Source organism: Diabrotica virgifera, chromosome 8 (genome assembly GCF_917563875.1).
Source record: "Diabrotica virgifera virgifera chromosome 8, PGI_DIABVI_V3a".
In the NCBI taxonomy this organism is placed as follows: domain Eukaryota; kingdom Metazoa; phylum Arthropoda; class Insecta; order Coleoptera; family Chrysomelidae; genus Diabrotica; species Diabrotica virgifera.
This window is the reverse complement of record NC_065450.1, coordinates 142,632,532-142,653,282: the sequence shown is the minus strand read 5'-3', so window position 1 is coordinate 142,653,282 and position 20,751 is coordinate 142,632,532. Positions and strand designations below refer to the sequence as shown.

Here is a 20,751-nt window from a genome sequence, read left to right as displayed (position 1 = left end):
ATCTTTCACAATTAAAAAACGAAAACGTGAACACCTCGGTCATATATTATGAGACATGATAAATATCGTATACTGCAGCTGATAATATAGGGTAAAATAGAGAGTAAACATGGACCCGGAAGAAGAAGACACTCATGGCTTCAAAACTTACGCCAATGGTTTGGACTAACATCGATCGAGTTATAGACACGCTCTAAACAAAATTAAAATTGCTATGATGATAGCCAACTTCCACAACGGACAAGGCACATGAAGAACAAGAAAATGTAAAATTTTCCGAGGAAAAAAACTTCCCGTGTTGACATTCCAACATACAAATCAATGGTGTCACCCTTCAGAGTTCCCAAAGCTTCATATACCTGGGCACAGAGCTAAGCAGTCAGCTAGACCACTCAAAAAAAATTAGAAGACGCATTTAAATAGCAAGATATGGCTTCATGAACATGCTTAAAATGCTCTGTAACCCCAAGCTATCAGTCACAATAAGATTGAGGACACTAAAGTGTTATGTGTGGTGTCTATTACTATATGGCTGTGAGACCTGGACATTAAAACAGTATGATGTCAACAAACTGAATTCATTCGAAATGTGGATGTACCGCCGAATGCTAAGAATAAGCTGGACCACCAAAACTACAAATGAAGAAGTACTGGAAATAATGAACACACGTCCTCATCTGGTCAATACAATCAAAATTAGAAAGACGTCATATCTAGAGGACACATAATGCGCCATAGGGAATTTGAGCAGCTTCAGGTAATACTAGAAGGCAAAATCGAAAGTAAAAGGGGCATAGGAAGAAAGAAAAAATCTTGGCTCCGAAACATCAGAGATTGGACCCACACAACAGTGAATGACGTTAATACATCAAGCCCAGAACGGAGATAAATTTGCCATATTGATCTCCAACCTCAATAGAGAAGGCACTTAGGAGGAGGAGGACAACGCAAGAGACCCTAACGGCCGGTTTCACAAAGTAAAGTTAACTTGTGGTTAAGAGATAACCAGAGGTTACCCCAAAATATGCGTTTTAGTTTCAGGTCAACGGCGAAGTATGGTTAACTCACAGAATTTTTAACCAGAGGTTGGAGTGTGTTACCCTTATGGGTATACCCAGAAGGGTAACAATTATAAAACTGAAACGCATATTTTGGGGTAATTTTGAGGTTATCTCTTAACCACAAGTTAACTTTACTTTGTGAAACCGGCCGTAAGAGGTAGTTTTCTGTCCCGGTTAAACCCCGATTAGCTAACCAGGACATAAAATACCGGTCCTAAGGCTCAAAGATAGATAGAAAGTAGCTTGTGAAGTGGTTACGATTGATTTGATTTAATATGATAATTAGGGGGTGATTTTCCCGAGGTTTTTGACCAAAAAAAGGGACCAACTATATTTTGAGCATTTGCTCAGTTTTGATGCTACAAACTAAAAAAAAAACAAAAATAAATATTTTTTAAACACTTTAAAAAAGTTGTAATGAGTTTTCTCCAAAAAAGTGCATCATTTTTTGGTTATTTCACGTTGAAACGTTCACTTTGAAATTTGGCGGATATGAAACTATTTTTTATTAGCTACAATTTTGTTTCAACTGGGTCCATAGAGTTCATAATATATAGACCTGGATCCCGCGTACCTAAAAAAAGTTGATTAATAGCAAGCTGAAAATTTGTTAATAGCTTAACGGTGTCTAGTCGGACAAACTTTGATGTATGGTAACACTGGAACAGGGGAAGTTTTATTTGTGGAACAGCTTAAAAATTTGGAACGTCAGACTACGAAAACGTTCCATGTATTTTGTCGGACAGAACTTCCAATTGATTTGTTAGCATTTCATTAAACTTTCATGTAAAAATCAGACTGGTGTTTATCACCAACTGTGTATTTTAATGAGTGGAACACGAAGAACATGTCAAATGACAGTAATCAAGTCGGTTAGTAATAGCAGTCTGATGTTTGCATGAGAGTTTAATGAAAGGGTAACAAATCAATTGGATGTTCTGTCCGACAAAATACCTGGGACGTTTTCGTAACCCCCTGTTACGAAGTTCCCCTGTTCCAGTGTTCCCTCCCGACATCAAAGTTTGTCCGACTAGACACCGTTAAGCTATTAACAAATTTTCAGCTTGCTATTAATCAACTTTTTTTGGAACGCGGGATTCAGGTCTAATACACCATTTTTTTATACTTGTTTAGAAGCTACATATTTTTGTTAAGAATGTTTTTTTCGGATAAAATACTTACTTTTTGAGTTATTTGTAAAAGCCGCCTAAAAACGTGTTTTTTACTCGCAAATAACTCGAATATTAATTTAGTAAAAAAATCCTATAGAACAAAAGTTGCTTAGAATTAGTCAGTTTATCCATTTTCAGACTTATTTTGAACGTATATTTTTTCACCCCCGAGATGGGGTAAAACTCACCCTCAGGGCAAAATCTTACATCGGCACACTATCACTTTTCTTGGTTGACATGTTACCTATGTGTACGCCAAATTTCATGTTAATCCAAGCGATTATTTAAAATTTAGAGCAAAAAGTGTGATTCAATGTATATATTTACTACTTGTATTTCAAACAATTGCAAATTTCTTTATCAGTTTAAAATAAATATTTTTGACCAGGTAAAGAATTAATAATTGTCACAAAATTACAAATCACATTATTACAAATACAATCTAAATACAATAAGTGATAAAATATTTCCAAACGAAACGTTTTGTATCTATTAGCATTGTTTAAAAAAAGATAAAAATTTGTCTAGTTATACAATGCTATCTATTAATAGTAAGAATTTACCATTTCCAGGTAAAGATTTAAACACCCTCATCTATAAATACAATAAAAGTACGATTAAAGGCGAACGGTACCGATCGATCGGTAACGATCATAAGTTCTATTTAGTACTTGGCAATGGCAACAGCGCCGTCGTTAATAGAATTAAAATTCGTCGTTATTAAAATGTTCGAATATAAATACGTGCTGCCATCTACTGAAAGAATTGTTAAACGTTTAGTTCCTATGATCACCAACGATTTTGACTGTGGCGTTTACATACCCCCTTAACGTAACGTAAAGCAAATCGTAAAGTCATTTTTAAATTCCGTTGACATTTAAAAAAATAAAACAATGTTCACACAATATACAATTAATATACAAAAATGTAAAAAAAGATAAATGAATGATGAAATTGTATGGTTTTAATTGCTTCTATTTAAATATAAAAATATTATTTTTTCTTAGGTTAAAATTTGTTTATTTTTGTTTATACCTACTTTTTAGTTGTAAATTATTGTATACCTACATCAGAATTCCAGTAGGTATAATGTAAATAGTGTGGTAATATTTATTTGAAAATTTTACTGAAACTAGGTCATTTGTTTATCTAGTTATTAATTGTGGTGATCACTGTATTTCTTAAATTAATACAAGATTTGTTTGTTTTGCTTTTTAATAGACAACTTAAAAACAATAAAATTTTAAATCTATTATGAAGTTCCAATTTCCAATTACAAACACAGAATAATTTTACTCAAATAGACTAAACCAATAACCAATATAACCTTAAAATGTTTATAAACGGGTAGTACGCTGATGAAATGTTCATTTGGTAGGTAATCGGGCAAGATCCTCGTGTGCATTCGGTGACTTTCGGCTCGATAGGGATGCGTATGAACCTAACGTACCAGCCCGTAACCTTAGGTAATACGTATCGCGATACGGGAATTCAACCATTAATGCGCAAGCGTATATGTCAAAAAGATGCGTTACGTTTACGTATTTGTGTACACAAAAACTCCCTAATGACAACCCGTTAAGAAGACCTAAGAACTTTTACAGGTTTGGGTAGGCAAGTGATTACCTAAACCACGAAGAGGTTTTATTAGTAAAAATGACTTAACTAAATGATAACAAAATTGTACACAAAATTTTTAGTACGGAAGGGATATACTTTAATATTTTTAGGCAATCCGAACTACTTACGTGAGCATCGTTTGTTGCCTAAGACGTAGAGGCGATCATTAATATTATTATATATCATGGGATCATTATACTGCCCTCCTAAGCCAAAAGGGCGTATCTCAAATGTTTGTTATTTTCTGTTCTTTTCACTTTAGTGTTGCTATATACTAACCGGAACATAGTACTAAGCGAAAAAGCCGTATCTTAACTTGAAGCAGGCTAAAAGCGCTAAGAAAAAAAGGCACATCTCAATAAATTGTTCAGATCGTAAGCCAAAAAGTCATGTCTCAAGTTACTTAGCAAAAAAGGCCTTTCTGTGAGTTGAGGCACTTTGTTTTAGAAACAAATAACCTGAAATGACAACTTTCCTTAGCGAATATGACCTATCTCCGAGATATGTCTAATTCGCTAACGCTAAGGATTGTAACATATGCCAGATGGCGAGGTGAGCGCGAGAGTACCTAACTCAGTTGATTCATTTTAATTTGTTGAGTCTCATGAAAGAAACAACTCATTTCGTTACACATTGAAAAACGAAAATGGGGAATCTGTAATAGTGTGTACATTTTTTTTATAAGTAGTTCGGGCTATGACAAAGGTAATGACAAATTATTCCGGAACTTTTCAAAAGCAACTGAAACTCTGTAGTTCCTCAAAAAGAATCAAGATGTACGAAAGAACCTCACAACAAGATTAATAGCGACCTTATCAAACAGCACATCAAATCTTTTGGACCCTCGATCGCTCATTATCGCAGGGAGCATGCTCCTAAATCGTTTATGTTACCAGCAAATTGAGCTTCACTTTTATGTTCAAAGACTTCAAAGAGAAAATCCTTCTTTTGTGTGTTCATATGAAAAGTATAGAAAAGTTGCTAAAGACATAAATATTATATCAATAGTTAAACTTGGCCATGAGGAGTGCGAGTTGTGTCAGGAATTTAATGAACATAACAAAATCCATGACAAAGAAAATCTGGATGAGTCATGTGGGAGTTGCACTAAATGGAAAGCTCACAAGGAAAATGCAAATAAATCAAGAAAATTATACACTGAAGACAAAGAAAAGGAAGAAAATGTAAAGTCTATAGTTTATTGCGCAGACATGAAAAAATTAATTGTGCTTCCCAGGCTAGAGATTTTTAAATCTGCCTTATTTACACATAGAGTGTCTGTGTACAATGAAACATTTGTACCAGTGGAAAAAAAGCAAAAACATTACAAACCTTTTGCTACTGTGTGGCACGATGGCCTGTTTGGTCGGACCAAAGACGAGTTAATCAGTACTTTTAACCAATTTCTTTTGTTTAAAAAGGATGTGGAAACATAACAATATGGTTAGATAACTGTTCATCTCAAAACAAAAACTGGTCTCTATTTTCTCTTTTGTTGTACCAATAAATTCAGATGAAACAAACACTTCACAAGTAACTTTAAGATATTTTGAACCAGGCCATATAATTATGGCAGCAGATTCTTTCCATCACCAAGTGGAGCTGTCCATGACACACATGGGGAACAGATTATGACTTTACAAATTTCGTGACCACAGTCAAAAATGCATCAATTGGAACTGATGTTCATGTCATGGACAAAAAACTTTCTTGATTGGGATGACTTCTCATCTCAATACAAACTCAACAAAATTGTACCTCGACCGTACCTGCATGACGTGGCAGAAGTAGTTTTTTCAAGAGGTAAACAGTCAAGTAAAAACTCAAAAATCACGAAAAATCACACAGTAACTTATAAGAGAACATCTACTGAAAAGAAGAACAACATAATCAAAAACCTAGAAGGAATCATAGGAAAACCACGGATGAAGTTTTGGGAAAATCTTCCAGTGTCCGATTAGAACTGTTAATTTGTGGAAAAGTTTTTTTGCTTCAACTGAGTGTGTAAAGAATTTAAAAAAAGGCTGTTTAATAAATTTTTCAATTTTGTAAAAAAAGTTTTGCTATTTAATTAAATCTTTATTGAATTCAGCCTATTGTTGGTTTCTGTACTTTATTCAGTTAATTATTTTGGTAAATGTGTTTCAGTTTTCAAGTGTCCAGAAAACTCCCTTAAAACTAATTAATAGTGTTAGCACTAAAAAGGTATCACACTGACTGACTTGTTTTCGATATAAATGCCCTTTTCGATTAGTGAAATTTATGACTTATACTAAGCAAAAAAGGCTTATCTCATTGTTTGATTATATATAGTAACAAATTTTTAAAAATTCAGTAATCTAAAATATAATTGTATTATAAAACACACTTTAAGGCAGTTAAAATTGAAAAATATTGAAAAAATGTGAGTGCTTAAAATATAACAAAAGTGTGAATTGTGAAAATTTAGGTTTTTTGAGATAGGCCCTTTTGGCTAAGGAGGGCAGTATAGTTATTAAGGTACCAAGGGTATTAAAAGGATAATAACGCTTGAGGTCAATGGTGTATATATCGAGGGCCTTTGGCCCGAGGAATATACGTTGACCGAAAGCGTTATTATCTATAATACCCGTGGTGCCTTCAACATTTAATGTCCGACTAAATTATTCTTTATATGCATAAAATTTAAATTAATTAGTTTTCAAATAGGTATATTTACCAGCAACAGTCGTAACGTAATTGTGGTAACCATAGTTTTACTTAGGTTGATATTTGTCAACTTGACAGTATTTAACTAGTTATTTAAATTTAATACCCTAGGGCGTTATTTTTCAAAATAATGCCCTAGGGCATCATATCATACTTTACTTACTTCGAAATGATGTCATTATTTTTGTCAAATAACATACCAGTCGGACATTAACATAGTTTAATAATACATATTTGAAATAATAATAACAACTTGCATTTTACTAATACGATTTCTAATAAAGATAGCGATTAGTCGCTATGGAAAGCCACAGGAAAACTAAAACAATCGCAGAAACCGTCACCTCCAATCAGAAAACTGAACAGCGAATGGACACGTAGTGCACACGAGAAAGCATGTTACTTTGCAGAGCATTTTTCCGAAGTTTTTACTTCCAGTCTGATGGATTCACCTGTGGAAGTAGACGTATCCTCATTTCTTCTGTTCTTCTTTGAGTGCCTCTCCTATCGGAGATTGGATATCATTAGGGCGATTCTAATTTTATTTACTACTGTTTTGAACAATTCGTTAGTGGTACACCTCATTTCTTAAAAGCCTCTAACAAATAAGTTTGCCCCTTCCGAAATTAAAATCGTCTGAAGTTATATTAGCTATTAATAATTTAAATGACAGGAATTCTCCAGGCTATTATGACTTGATCAGTGGAAAATGTTGAAAGAATTATTACCTCTCAAATGTATGAAACTTATAAGTTTTATTCAATGCCATACTAAATTTCTTTACTTTCCCCATCAATGAAAAGTATATCAGATAACAACTCTAAAACCGGGGAAACCTCAAGATGAAACTAGGTATATCTTACTTGAGACACCAACCGGCCTCTCGACAATCACGTCTAAAGTGTTCGAAAATCTATTAGTAAGAAAACTCGAACCCTGAATCAAAAATCCAATTCCAGACCACCAGTTTGGATTTCGGTCTCATCACTGAACAATCCAACAACTCACAGATAGATAAAACATATAAATGCCAATTTTAAGGCCTAGAGGTACTGTTTAGTAGTGTTTCTTCACGTTAGGCAGGCATTTGACAAGGTATTGCATGAAGGCCTCTTATAGAAGCTAAAAAGAACATTACTACACAGCTTTTACATTCTTCTTTAGTCATATACAAAAATTTTGTACGTGTATTAGAGTACAAAATGACCACGTTTCATATTATAAGTTATCTGCGACGCATTATTGGAGTGTTCTCCTAGCGGCGCCGCTTGGTACTGTGTACCTCGGTTAACAAATTACTTGTTTCGTGGTCGAAATAACTTTTCACTCATTTCATCGTTCCCCGTTAGAGGACAGTCTAACCAGACTCCGGTGCAAATATTTTAATATTTGCACCATCTTTTTCGTTTCGTTATGGTCCAATTCAGTCTTCTTGCAAAGTCTCTTTGACAAGGAATTGATTCCGAAACATCAGGTGTCAACTTTATAAAAATTTAACTTTGATTTTACCAGTGGGTAAAAAATTATTCTTGGCCTTAGCCAATATAATTTCTTTTTAACCAGAGTATTATGCAGCTGCTGCATTTTCGTTTTGCAAAGAAATTGAGAATGTTTATACATTTTTAATTCATTTACTCTTTTGAGTATTAAGGAATCTTTCTTGTTGGAGCTTTACCATGCTGAGTAGATGAGTTGTGAATTATTTAAAATTCTCTCATCTTAATTTTCTCGGCACCTGTATGACTTATAAATTGTAAAAGTCTCAGGAGGTGTAACCAAAGAAAGTATTCCACCTGTTGTCAATCTGGTGGTACGGAGGCGATATTTATTGTCGTTTTCTGCGCTGCTTCGATTGATAACTTAGTTTGTTTTCCGGTAGATGGCCCTAGTTCATCCGTGACATTTCTTTCTTTGCAATTCGGGAAGGCCCTAAGCTATGGTAAATGGTTAAAGCGGAGAGAAGAGGATATGGGTTTACTGATGAGGGGAAAAAGATCTCCGAAACCGGTATAGACTCTTCCTGCACTCTCCGCTTTAACCAGAGTATTATGCAGCTGCTGCATTTTCGTTTTGCAAAGAAATTGAGAATGTTTATACATTTTTAATTCATTTACTCTTTTGAGTATTAAGGAATCTTTCTTGTTGGAGCTTTACCATGCTGAGTAGATGAGTTGTGAATTATTTAAAATTCTCTCATCTAAATTTTCTCGGCACCTGTATGACTTATAAATTGTAAAAGTCTCAGGAGGTGTAACCAAAGAAAGTATTCCACCTGTTGTCAATCTGGTGGTACGGAGGCGATATTTATTGTCGTTTTCTGCGCTGCTTCGATTGATAACTTAGTTTGTTTTCCGGTAGATGGCCCTAGTTCATCCGTGACATTTCTTTCTTTGCAATTCGGGAAGGCCCTAAGCTATGGTAAATGGTTAAAGCGGAGAGAAGAGGATATGGGTTTACTGATGATGGGAAAAAGATCTCCGAAACCGGTATAGACTCTTCCTGCACTCTCCGCTTTAACCAGAGTATTATGCAGCTGCTGCATTTTCGTTTTGCAAAGAAATTGAGAATGTTTATACATTTTTAATTCATTTACTCTTTTGAGTATTAAGGAATCTTTCTTGTTGGAGCTTTACCATGCTGAGTAGATGAGTTGTGAATTATTTAAAATTCTCTCATCTTAATTTTCTCGGCACCTGTATGACTTATAAATTGTAAAAGTCTCAGGAGGTGTAACCAAAGAAAGTATTCCACCTGTTGTCAATCTGGTGGTACGGAGGCGATATTTGTTGTCGTTTTCTGCGCTGCTTAGATTGATAACTTAGTTTGTTTTCCGGTAGATGGCCCTAGTTCATCCGTGACATTTCTTTCTTTGCAATTCGGGAAGGCCCTAAGCTATGGTAAATGGTTAAAGCGGAGAGAAGAGGATATGGGTTTACTGATGAGGGAAAAAGATCTCCGAAACCGGTATAGACTCTTCCTGCACTCTCCGCTTTAACCAGAATATTATGCAGCTGCTGCATTTTCGTTTTGCAAAGAAATTCAGAATGTTTATACATTTATAATTTCTTTTGTTTATTATTGAATCTCAATAGATCGCAAAATCCTTTTAAATAAAAAAACTAATAAAATGACTTTCTGAAAAAATATATGTCTGTTGTAGGTAGCGTTTGAAGGGCGTTGGACTAGAAATACCCATCCTAGAAATTATCCCTCTGATATCTGGACCACAAAATTTAGTGATATTATTGGAGCATCGCATCGAAAGTATCATTCCTTTTGGAATGAGCAAGATTATGCGAGTGAAGGGTTGAAAGAATTAGCTGAATCAGGAAGGACACAATCTGTCGAAGACGAAATAAAAGAAATGGTAAAAAATATTCTATTTTTACAATCTTTTCTGATTCAGATAAAGCACTCAAAAACTTTTGACATTAGTATGTCAATATTATTTTTTAATTAAATGTTCAACGACCTTTTTTGTGTTATTTGATTATGCAGTATGGTGCAAATGAAAGGAATAAATTCGATATTTCGTAAGCCGGCCACTTTAATGAAAAATACTGAAACAGGTCGGTTTTTATTTTTAAATTACGATTTTTTGATAAATATGTCATACTGGTGACGTCAACCATCTGGGCGTGATGACGTAATCTATGATTTTTATAATGAGAATAGGGGTCGCGTACTAGCTCACTTGAAAGTTTATTCAATTATCTATTCAGTAATGTAAACATTAAATATTTATGCAGGGTGTGCAAAAAAATTTAATTAAATTAAGACACAAAAACAAGAATTTATGTAATTTATGGAATACAAAATACATTTTACTGCTGTCAAAAAACAGAATATTTTATTTGTTTATTTGTCAAATAAATATTATTTTTCGCGTAAATTCAATGTTAAAGCTGCAACCCACCAACAGCTCTTGGCAGTTTTAACATTAAACTTAAATGAAAAGCAATGTTTATTTGTCAAATAAACATTTTATTCTGTTTTCTGATAAGAGTAAAATCAATTTTAAATCAAATAAATTACCTACATTCTTATTTTTGTGTCAACTAATGTAATTAAAAAATTTTTGACACCCTGTATAAATAATTATATTAATATGTTAGATTAATAAATAATTATGTAAATGTTTATACTACTGAATTGAATAACCTTTGGAATGAGCTGGCACACTACGGCTATTCTTATCTATTTAAAAAATCATCGATTACGCCCAGATGGATGACGTCACTATGATGATACATACGGCAAAAATGCATAATTTAAAAATAAAAATCGATTTGTTTCGAGATTTTTCATTATAGTCACCGGGTAACGAAATAACGAATTTATTCCTTTCGTTTGCACCATACTGTGTAATGTAGAACTTCTATTTTTCAATTTTGCTCTAAAATAATCAATCTCTAATAAATGATATAACTGAACACAGTCCTTACCGGATCCTTAATGATATAAGTCTTCATTTTAGTTGCTCTTAATAAATTTTGGTTAGACATCAGCTCCGGCTTCAAAAATATACATGAGTGTAGAGCTTACATATTAGGCGAGCTGCAGGCACCCCAAAACAAAAATGAGGTTTATTTTGAATTGTGTGTGGGGGAACATTTTTCAAACTCGCAATTTTACCCCAAGAATTAAAAAAAATCACGTTTTTTGCGTTTACCTCACTACAACTCTGTTCCATTTTAATATTTTTTTCTGAAATTTTTACAGTATAAAGTTGTCACCTCTCTGAAGACAATGGTACCTGCTTCATGCTTTTAGTCTTATGCTAGTTAAGGTTATAAGTTTTTTAAAGTAAAAGGTGCAAATTTCTGAATTGCAAAGTTTATTCGAGAAAAAGTTGAGTGATGAAATTTAATATTTAGCTTTTTAGTCAGGTTTATGTTAAAATCAACACAACCACTAAAAATCTTTTTAGAGCAGCAGTGTGCAAAATACATATTGCCACGATGGTCGCCAACATCCGAAACTGATAGTCACTACAAAAAGAAGAATGTTAAAATATAGAGTACAAAGGAATATTTTGGACAGTTTTAGATGAAAAGGTTTTATAGGAAAAAAAATGGTGCAACTTTTAATGCCGACATTATAAATCCACAAAATAAAGGAGATATTGGTGGTGAATGGCTAATTTTAGTTTTGCTTTATATTTTTGTTGGTGCTGAAAACGGAAATGAAATTTATTTTACATTTTAGGTGGGGAAATATTGTCAAAATCGCAATTTTACCCTAAAAATAAAAAAAAATTAAATCACGTTTTTGTGTTTACTCGCTGCAACTGTGTTTCATTTTATTATTTTGTTTTTAAGTTAGTACAGTATATAGGGTGAGGCAGATAAAGGGCCTATTAGAAATATCTCGAGAACTAAAGGTAACTGAATTATGAAAATTGAAATAATGGGGTTTTGAAGACTGATCTATTTAATGAAAATATTTTCATCTACTTGGTACTTCCGGTTATACCGGAAGTTGCTTATAACTTCGTTTTTTTTTAAATGGGACACCCTGTATATTTTGACATTTTTGGATTTTCCTCGATTTTTTCTTTCTTAAAGTATAACGTTTTTTAACATTATATAGGGTAGGTTAAAAGATAATTACGTTTTCTTATTAATTTAGCAGCAATATTCACACCCTGTAGGATTGTAGTAGTTTGACATAATAAACTCTATTTATGTTAAAATGATTTTTAATATAGTCTACTATTGTTAGCAATTATTAGTATAGCTAAATTTTTAATTTTAGTATACAGGGTGGGTCTAAATTTGGAATGAGTATTTTCTGAGTTTTCTTAAGAGGAAACAGTAGCGATCAACAGGTAGCGAAAACGCGTTCCAAGATTGCGGCTGTAATTTTGAATATTTTTTCGAGATATTTGGCACACATATTCGTAATATAATAAAGAATGGCGGTAGTGAGCCCAATTTGAAAAATATATTAATATGTGGAAATTACTCTGTAATTAAATACAATATTAAAAAAACGAGCCTGTACCGCCATTAAAAAGAACAAAAAAATACACTTTCTTAAAATAAACTTTTTTATCCGATGCCTAGATTTTGTGTCATTTTGGAACTACTAAAATTTTTTATTTCATTAGTAGTTCCAAAATGACACAAAATCTAGGCATCGGATAAAAAAAAAGTTTATTTGAAGAAAGTGTATTTTTTTGTTCTTCTTAATGGCGGTACAGGCTCGTTTTGTTAATATTGTATTTAATTACAGAGTAATTTCCACATATTAATATATTTTTCAAATTCGGCTCTGTACCGCCATTCTTTATTATATTACGAATACGTGTGCCAAATATCTCGAAAAAATATTCAAAATTACAGCCGCAATCTTGGAACGCGCTTTGGCTACCTGTTGATCGCTACTGTATCACCTTAAATGTAACACCGTATATTTTAGTATTGTAATGAAATGATATTTCATGGTACATTTTTATTTCTTAAGCATTCCCTATACCCAACTGCTTTAATTTGTGCTTAATTGTTAATCGCACCAACAATCTTAACTTCGATGGTTTTTTGACAGTTAAACCATTATTGGCAATTTTAAGTATCAGTCTATATTAATATGTATTTATTTCCAAAAAATTATTTGTGATTGAATATTTTCACGGCCAACCTAATACAATTTCACATATTTTGTGTTGCAATTAATTTTTTTCTTGAATCACCAATAACTCACAAATTAAAGCAGTTAGGTATAGGGAGTGCTTAAGTAATTAAAATGTACCATAAAACAACATTTCACTAAAATACTAAAATATAGGGTGTTCTGTTTAAGAAAACTCAGAAAATACTCATTCCGAGTTTCGACCAACCCTGTATACTAAGACGAAAAATTTAAGTATACCAATAATTCCTAACAATAGTAGACTATATTAAAAATCATTTGAACATAAATAGAGTTTATTATGTCAAATTACTACAAGCCTACAAGGTGTGAATATTGCTACGAAATTAATAAGAAAACGTAATTATGGTTTAACCTACCCTGTATAATATTACAAAACCTTATATTTAAAGAAAGAAGAAATCGAGGAGAATCCAAAAATGTAAAAATACACTGAGTGTCCTATTTAAAAAAACGAAGTTACAATCAACTTCCGGTATAACCGGAAGTAGCAAAGAGACCAAAATATTTTCATTAAATAGTTCACACCTCAAAACCCCTGTTTAACAATTTTCATTATTTTCTTACCTTTATTCTCTAGATATTTCTAATAGGCCCTTTATCTGCCTCACCCTGTATATTGCTCACCTTTCTGAAGGCAGTGGTACCTGTTTCAAGCTTTTAGTCTTATTCCAGTAGAAGTTATGTATTTCTTAAAGTAAAAGGTGCTGATTCGTGAATTACAAAGTTTAATCACAAACGTTGAGTAGCGAAATTTTAAATTTAGCTTTTTAATCACGTTTCTGTTAAAACATAAAGCTCAAAGAGGTTTTCTGGAAAGTTTTAGATCAAAATGTTTTATAGAAAATTAATGGTGCAACTTTTAATATCGGCGTTATACATCCCCAAAACGCTAATTTTTCGAGATACTGACCATGGGTGGTGAATGGGTAATATTTGTCTTACTTTATGTTTTGTGGTGCTGAAAAAGAAAATGAAGTTTATTTTGAATTTTAGGTGTGGGACCATTGTCAAAATCGCCATTTTACCATAAAAATAAAAAAAAATCGCGTTTTTCTTCAATTTAAAATTGCACCACATTTTTTTGTATATCACATCTAGATCTAAAATTCCCCATAAAACTTCTTTGGGTTCTATAGTTTAACATACACGTGATCAAATAGATAAATTTTAAATTTTGTTACTTAATTTTTGCGATTTAACTTTGCAATTCACGAATCTGCACATTTTATTTTAAAAAATTCATAACTTTTATAAGAAAAAGACTGAAAGTCTACAACCGTCTTTCCTCGTCTTCACAAAGGTGAGAGATACATGCTGTAAAAATTTCAGAAAAAAAATATTAAAATTGAACAGAGTTGTAGCGAGGTAAACACAAAAAACGTGATTTTATTTTTTTTTTATTTTTAGGGTAAAATTGATAATTGATTTTGACCGTAAATCCGAGGTTTTGACAATATTTCCCCACATAAAATTTGAAATAAACCTTATTTTCGTTTTCAGCAACATCAAAAACATAAAGTATGACTAAAATTAGCTGTTCACCTCACCGTGGTCAGAATCTCGAGAAATAATAGTATGATATTATTGATCCAAATAATGGCATAACCCAGACATCCAAAGTGAAAGTTATCCTCTAACACGTATTTTTTTTATATGGTCCACATAATGTTCAGAAAAAAGTCACACCATTTTGAGCGTCGGGTTTGTGGGGGAGAGGGGGAAAAATCGGTAAATTCGTAGTTTTTTAGGTTTTTCGTCAATATTTCTAAAAGTATGCGGTTTAGCATTAACAACCTTCTATAAAAAATGTACATTAAATTTGCAATAAAAAAGGTCCTATGCATAATCCTTCTAAAATGAACGGTTCCAAAGTTACGGAGGTAGTATAGTATAATTGGGCCAAAAAAGGCCTAACCCAGACATCTAAAGTAAAAGTTTTCGTCCAACACCAAATTGTTCTATATGGTCCATATATAGTTTAGTAAAAAGTTACACCATTTTGAACTTCCGGTTTGTGGTGGAGATGGGGGAGAATTCGGTAAATTAGTAGTTTTTTTAAGTTGTTCGTCAATATTTCTAAAACTATGCTTTAGCGTAAACAACGGTCTATACAAAAATGTTTTACATATAATTTACAAGAAAAAAGGTCCGATACATAATTGATATAAAATCAACGGTTCCAGAGTTACGGAGGGTGAAAAGTGGAGGTTTTCGATACTTTTTATATTATCTGGGCAATTGATGATGATTTTGGGTGGTAAGGTTGACGTTTCTTCAAGGGCTTGTCACTAACATATCATCGGCCATTGAAATAGCAAATTTTATTTACAAAACACAATCCTGTTAAAGAAAATTTCTATAAATTGCCCAAAGAATATAAAAAGTATCGAAAACCTCCATTTTTGACCCTCCGTAACTCTGGAACCGTTTATTTTATAACAATTATGTATCGGACCTTTTTGTTTTAAATTTCACGTAGAACATTTTTGTATAGAACATTGCTTTTGCTAAAGCATAGTTTTAGAAATATTGACGAAAAACTTAAAAAAACTACTAATTTACTGACTCCCCCCCCCCCAAACCGGACGCTGAAAATGGTGTAACTTTTTAACGAAACAATATGTGGACCATATAGAACAATTTGGTGTTGAAGGAAAACTTTTACTTTGGATGTCTGAGTTAGGCCTTTTTTTGGACCAATTATACTATACTACCTCCGTAACTTTTGAACTGTTCATTTAAGAAGGATTATGCATAGGAACTTTTTTATTTCAAATTTAATGTAGAACATTTTTGTATAGAAGGTTATTCATGCTAAACCGCATAGTTTTAGAAATATTACGAATTTACCGATTTCTCCCCCCTCAACCCACTCAAACCCTACGCTAAAAATGGTGTGACTTTTTTCTGAACATTATGTGGACCATATAGAACAATTACGTGTTGGAGGATAACTTTGACTTTGGATGTATGGGTTTGGGTCTAGTTATACCATACTATAAGCGTTTTTTTTGGGTGTGCCTCTCGTCTATTTGTTTTACTTGTTTACCTTTCCATATAAAATGCTCATCCTAGCGAGTGTACTTTCGCTCTAGGATACTCTGGGACTTCAGGTAATTCACGCGACGTGTGCCACTGGTCTTACCCACTATACCTTTATTTTACAGCATATTCGGCACTACTCTTGTAACGTCGAGTATGTCCTTTGGACTCTGTCCTATTTGTTCAGTTCCTTCTGTTATTTTAGTCTTTACTTTAAAGCATTCTATCTTATTGTACTTTCTGTTTATAATGTCCGTGATAGACCTTATTGTTATGTTAAAATATTCTTTGGTAGATATGGTTTTCTACATTACGTTTTTTTATGTGATGCTTGCCATTCTTTTAACAGATCTTCCCTTCCCTGGATGAATTGACTGCCCGCAAAAACGCAATGCATAATCATTAATCTTAAGTATACTTTAGTGCTCAGTGTAATCCCTAAATAAGTAATTTATTTCCATTACTTGTTCTCCCTATTAACCATTATTATTCTCCATTTATTTCCATATTTACTCCATCGACTTCTAGTTTACTTTATATTTGATCTTTACTGATTATCATTGTTCTAAGTTTCAGTGGATATCGTCATGCTAAATTATTTTGCCGTTTTATTAAATATGTGCTAGTTTTTCAAAAACTAGTTTTTAAATGCTATTTTTATTTTGGCTATGAATATTGCATCGCAACACAGAATTTTAATTTCGCTATTCCCCATTCTGTATTCTCTTCATTTATTGATTTCATAAATGATTAAGTTTAGGGTTTAATGAATACCCTGTCTTGTTCCATTGCCTATATCTATAGGTTCCGTAAGTTCACCTCTTCATATTTCAATCTCATTGTTTTGATACACATTTTCAATGTTTTTATAAAATCCAACGAAATGTCTTTATTATACCAGAGATACAGTGTGTCAATTTGAAAAGTTGCCACCCCCAATAATTCGGTCCCTATAGAAAATCTAAAAATATGCAAAAACACGTCAAATTTATTTGTGAGGGGGACATTTTGTAGACCAGTTTTCAACTAAATTACATCAACCCTATAGCGGGGGCGGACACAACCCCCAAAATCTTTAATGGAAAGGGGGGTTGAGTGATACCTCATTTTGAAGGTCATTAAATTACCTTTTCAAAAATACCACATGCCTTATATTTCTTTCAGTACTTTTGGAAAAATCTTGGACTCAATACTCTAAAAAATTTTGGAGTTCTTAACTCTATATTTAATATCTTTTTACTTGATTTTTCCAAAAATACTTCAAAAAATACTCTAAATATTTCAACACCCCAAAAAAATTCAATTTGGATTTCAACACTCCAAAAAATTTTTTGGAGTTTTGAACTCGTTATTTAAGTATTAAAATTAATTATAAAAGAATTAAGATTACTGAAAAGAAATATAATGTATGTGGTATTTTTGAAAAGGTAATCTAACGACCTTTAAAATGAGGTATCACTCAACCCCACTTTCCATTAAAGATTTTGGGGGTTGGGTCTGCCCCCGCAGAGGGTTAGTGTAATTTAGTTGAAAACTGGTCTATAAAATGTCCCCCTCACAAATAAATTTGACGTGTTTTTGAATATTTTTTTATTTTCTATAGGGACCAAATTATAGGGGTGGCAACTTTTTAAATTGACACCCTATATAGTATTTAAGTCTTCCTCTGTCAATTGAATATAATAGTGTATTATGGATAAACTTTACCCGGGCTTAAAATAGGTAACATATACCTATTATTGGTGATTTAGTCGTAAGCATTTTTATCAAGATTCTATCAAGAAAACTGATTGTATACATAGAAAGCGTAAGAAATAATTTTTATTTACTTCATTAACAAATCTTTATTCACTTTAGGGAAGTAACATACGAACAATTATTAAAGCTAGAGGTCTTCAACATCCAAACATAACAGAATCTTCATATTCAGTGTTCCGAGTTGACAGCAACAACCACTTGGTCTCCCTTGCGTCCAAAATTACTCCGTCGCCCGATTGGTTTGTCGGAGTCGCCAATTTCGAATTGTGTCAATCTGATTGTACGTGGGCCGAATCCTATTCGTACAACCTATATCCTATGGATGCTGGTACAGATGATGGAATAGGATACATGGTAAGAAAGTAAATTATTTTAAATAAAATATTAGATAACACCATCATCGTGCTAGTACAGTGGAACCCCGATAAGTCAGCCTCCGATGACCCGGAAGTCCGACTAACCCGGGCCAATTTTCATCAGACAGAACAAACATTCTTTTACGTAGACTGAGGTTTTTATATACCAAGAAATAAACAATACTGGATACAACTGTACCGGGTGTCTCAATAAGAATGGCCCTCGGCCTTATCTCAGGAACCGTTTATAGTACAGCTTTAAGAAAAAAATATTTATAAAGAAAGTTGCATCTAGAAAAGCCTGGAAATTATTTTCATAATAATTGTAGGTCCAACGCTAGAGGGCGTAATTGAATATCAAAAACTAAAAAAACAAAATTTTACAAAATTTGCCCAATGAAAGGGCACTATAAATCCAATCATCGTATTCTTCATAAAATTCTGCACATATTTGATTTTACAAGTTTAAGTCCACCTTTGCAAATAAGGGAGGGGGGGGGTGAGTGGGAACCTACTTATGAAAAAATGGCTGTAAGTCCGGTTCTGCTAAATAGAATTTTTAATACTTGGTCTTGTTGAAAACAGCTCTTTTTCGTCAATGTAATTTTCTTATTTTGGAAATACCCTATTAATTATTTTCGGAAATCTAGTTTTCTTTGGAAAATATTAAATACAAGTATGGATTTTTAATCCTGTATTACAAAATTAGACTAAATTAGCAACAAAATACTGAAAACCATATGTCGATACTTTTTTTCTATCTCGAGATATCTTAAGAAATTTGTAAATTTTAAACATAACTGTTAGTGTCACCGGTAAACAAAGTTAAGGAAAAGCAGTGTGTTATGGAAAAGACAAATGAACATTTTTCAGATGTAAACGTATGTATATTATTAAGTAAAACGATAATAATATAAACAAAACTATAAAATACTTATAACAAAGAAATAAAAGCAACTACTACTTACTTAGTGACGGCCTAAATGTTCAAATTGTTGCCCATCATTTTCGATGCAAGCAGTTATTCTTTCAAGGGTAGATTGAACAGCAACATATTTAACTGTTTTATAGTTACTTTTATTTATGGGGACGGATTAAAGACCTTGTTTTTGCCGCTAGGCCCACTATTCGAGAAAACAATCTACAGAATACAAAACGCCATTCAAAGCATTGCGAGAGCAAAAATTGAGACTGCTGTTCAATGTACTCTTAAAAGAGTAAATGCTTGCATAAAAAATGACGGGCAACAATTTGAACATTTAGGTCGTCACTAAGTAACTAGTAGCTTTTATTTATTTGTTATATTTTATAGTGTTGTTTGTCTTATTGTTGTTTTAATTAATTATATACGTTTACATCTGGAAAATGTTTCTTTGATTTTTCCATGGCACACTACTTTTCCTTAACTTCGTTTACTGGTGACATTAACAGTTGTTTAAAATTTACACGTTTCTTAAAATATTTCGAGATACAAAAAAGGTATCGATCGACATGCGGTTTTTAGTATTATGTTGCTAATTTGGTCTAATTTTGTAATACAGGATTAAAAATGCATACTTGTATTTAATATTCTTCAAAGAAAACTAGATTTTCGAAAATAATTAAATAACGCCTCCTAGCTGACATATTACTTATTAGACTATTTCGAAAATAAGACTCTTACATTGACAAAAAAAGAGCTGTTTTCAATAAGACCAAGTACGTAAAATTCGATTTAGCAGAACCGGACTTACAGCCATTTTTTCATAAGGAGGTTCCCACTCACCCCCACCTTTTATTTGCAAAGGTAGACTTAAACTTGTTAAATCAAATATACGCAGAATTTTATGAAGAATACGATGATTGGATTTCTAATGCCCTTTCGATAGGCAAATTTTGTAAAATTTTGTTTTTTTAGTTTTTGATATTCAATTACGCCCTCTAGCGTTGGACCTACAATTATTATGAAAATAATTTCCAGGCTTTTCTCGAGGCAACTTTTGTTATAAATATTTTTTTCTCAAAGCTGTACTATAAATGGTTCCTGAGATATGGCCGAGATCAATTCTTTTGGGACACCCGGTAATTTAGATGTACTGTGCATAGGTATTTCATGTTTTTGCAATTATAATGGAGTTTATCTGTGTAAGTATACCGTATATTATTAATTTTACCGTATATCGAGGTTCCACTGTAATATAAAAAGTTCGTTGGCAAGAGAAGAATTTAAACGTTAAAACAGTAATATTATATTAAAACATACATACATAATCCAAAACCTCTTATACCCGTAGGTGTCGAGGTATCGACAAGCTCTCTTAAGATTTTCGCCTTTTTTTCTCTCTCTCTAGCTAGTTCTTTCGCCTCACTCCATGTCTTCCCTCTTTTTTCAAGAATCTCGCTTATGCTATTTATTGT

General features: G+C 32.7%; 1 protein-coding gene across 3 annotated transcripts in view; it reads left to right on the top strand.

The window, feature by feature from the left end:
• Nucleotides 1-20,751, top strand: part of LOC126889818 (spondin-1-like) — a 90,710-nt gene that overhangs the window by 42,181 nt on the left and 27,778 nt on the right. For all 3 annotated transcript variants that reach the window (XM_050658491.1, XM_050658489.1, XM_050658490.1), the window contains exons 5-6: nucleotides 9,702-9,908; nucleotides 18,098-18,352. In XM_050658491.1, the coding sequence (XP_050514448.1) occupies nucleotides 9,702-9,908; nucleotides 18,098-18,352 (462 nt within the window). The remainder of the gene's footprint in view (nucleotides 1-9,701; nucleotides 9,909-18,097; nucleotides 18,353-20,751) is intronic.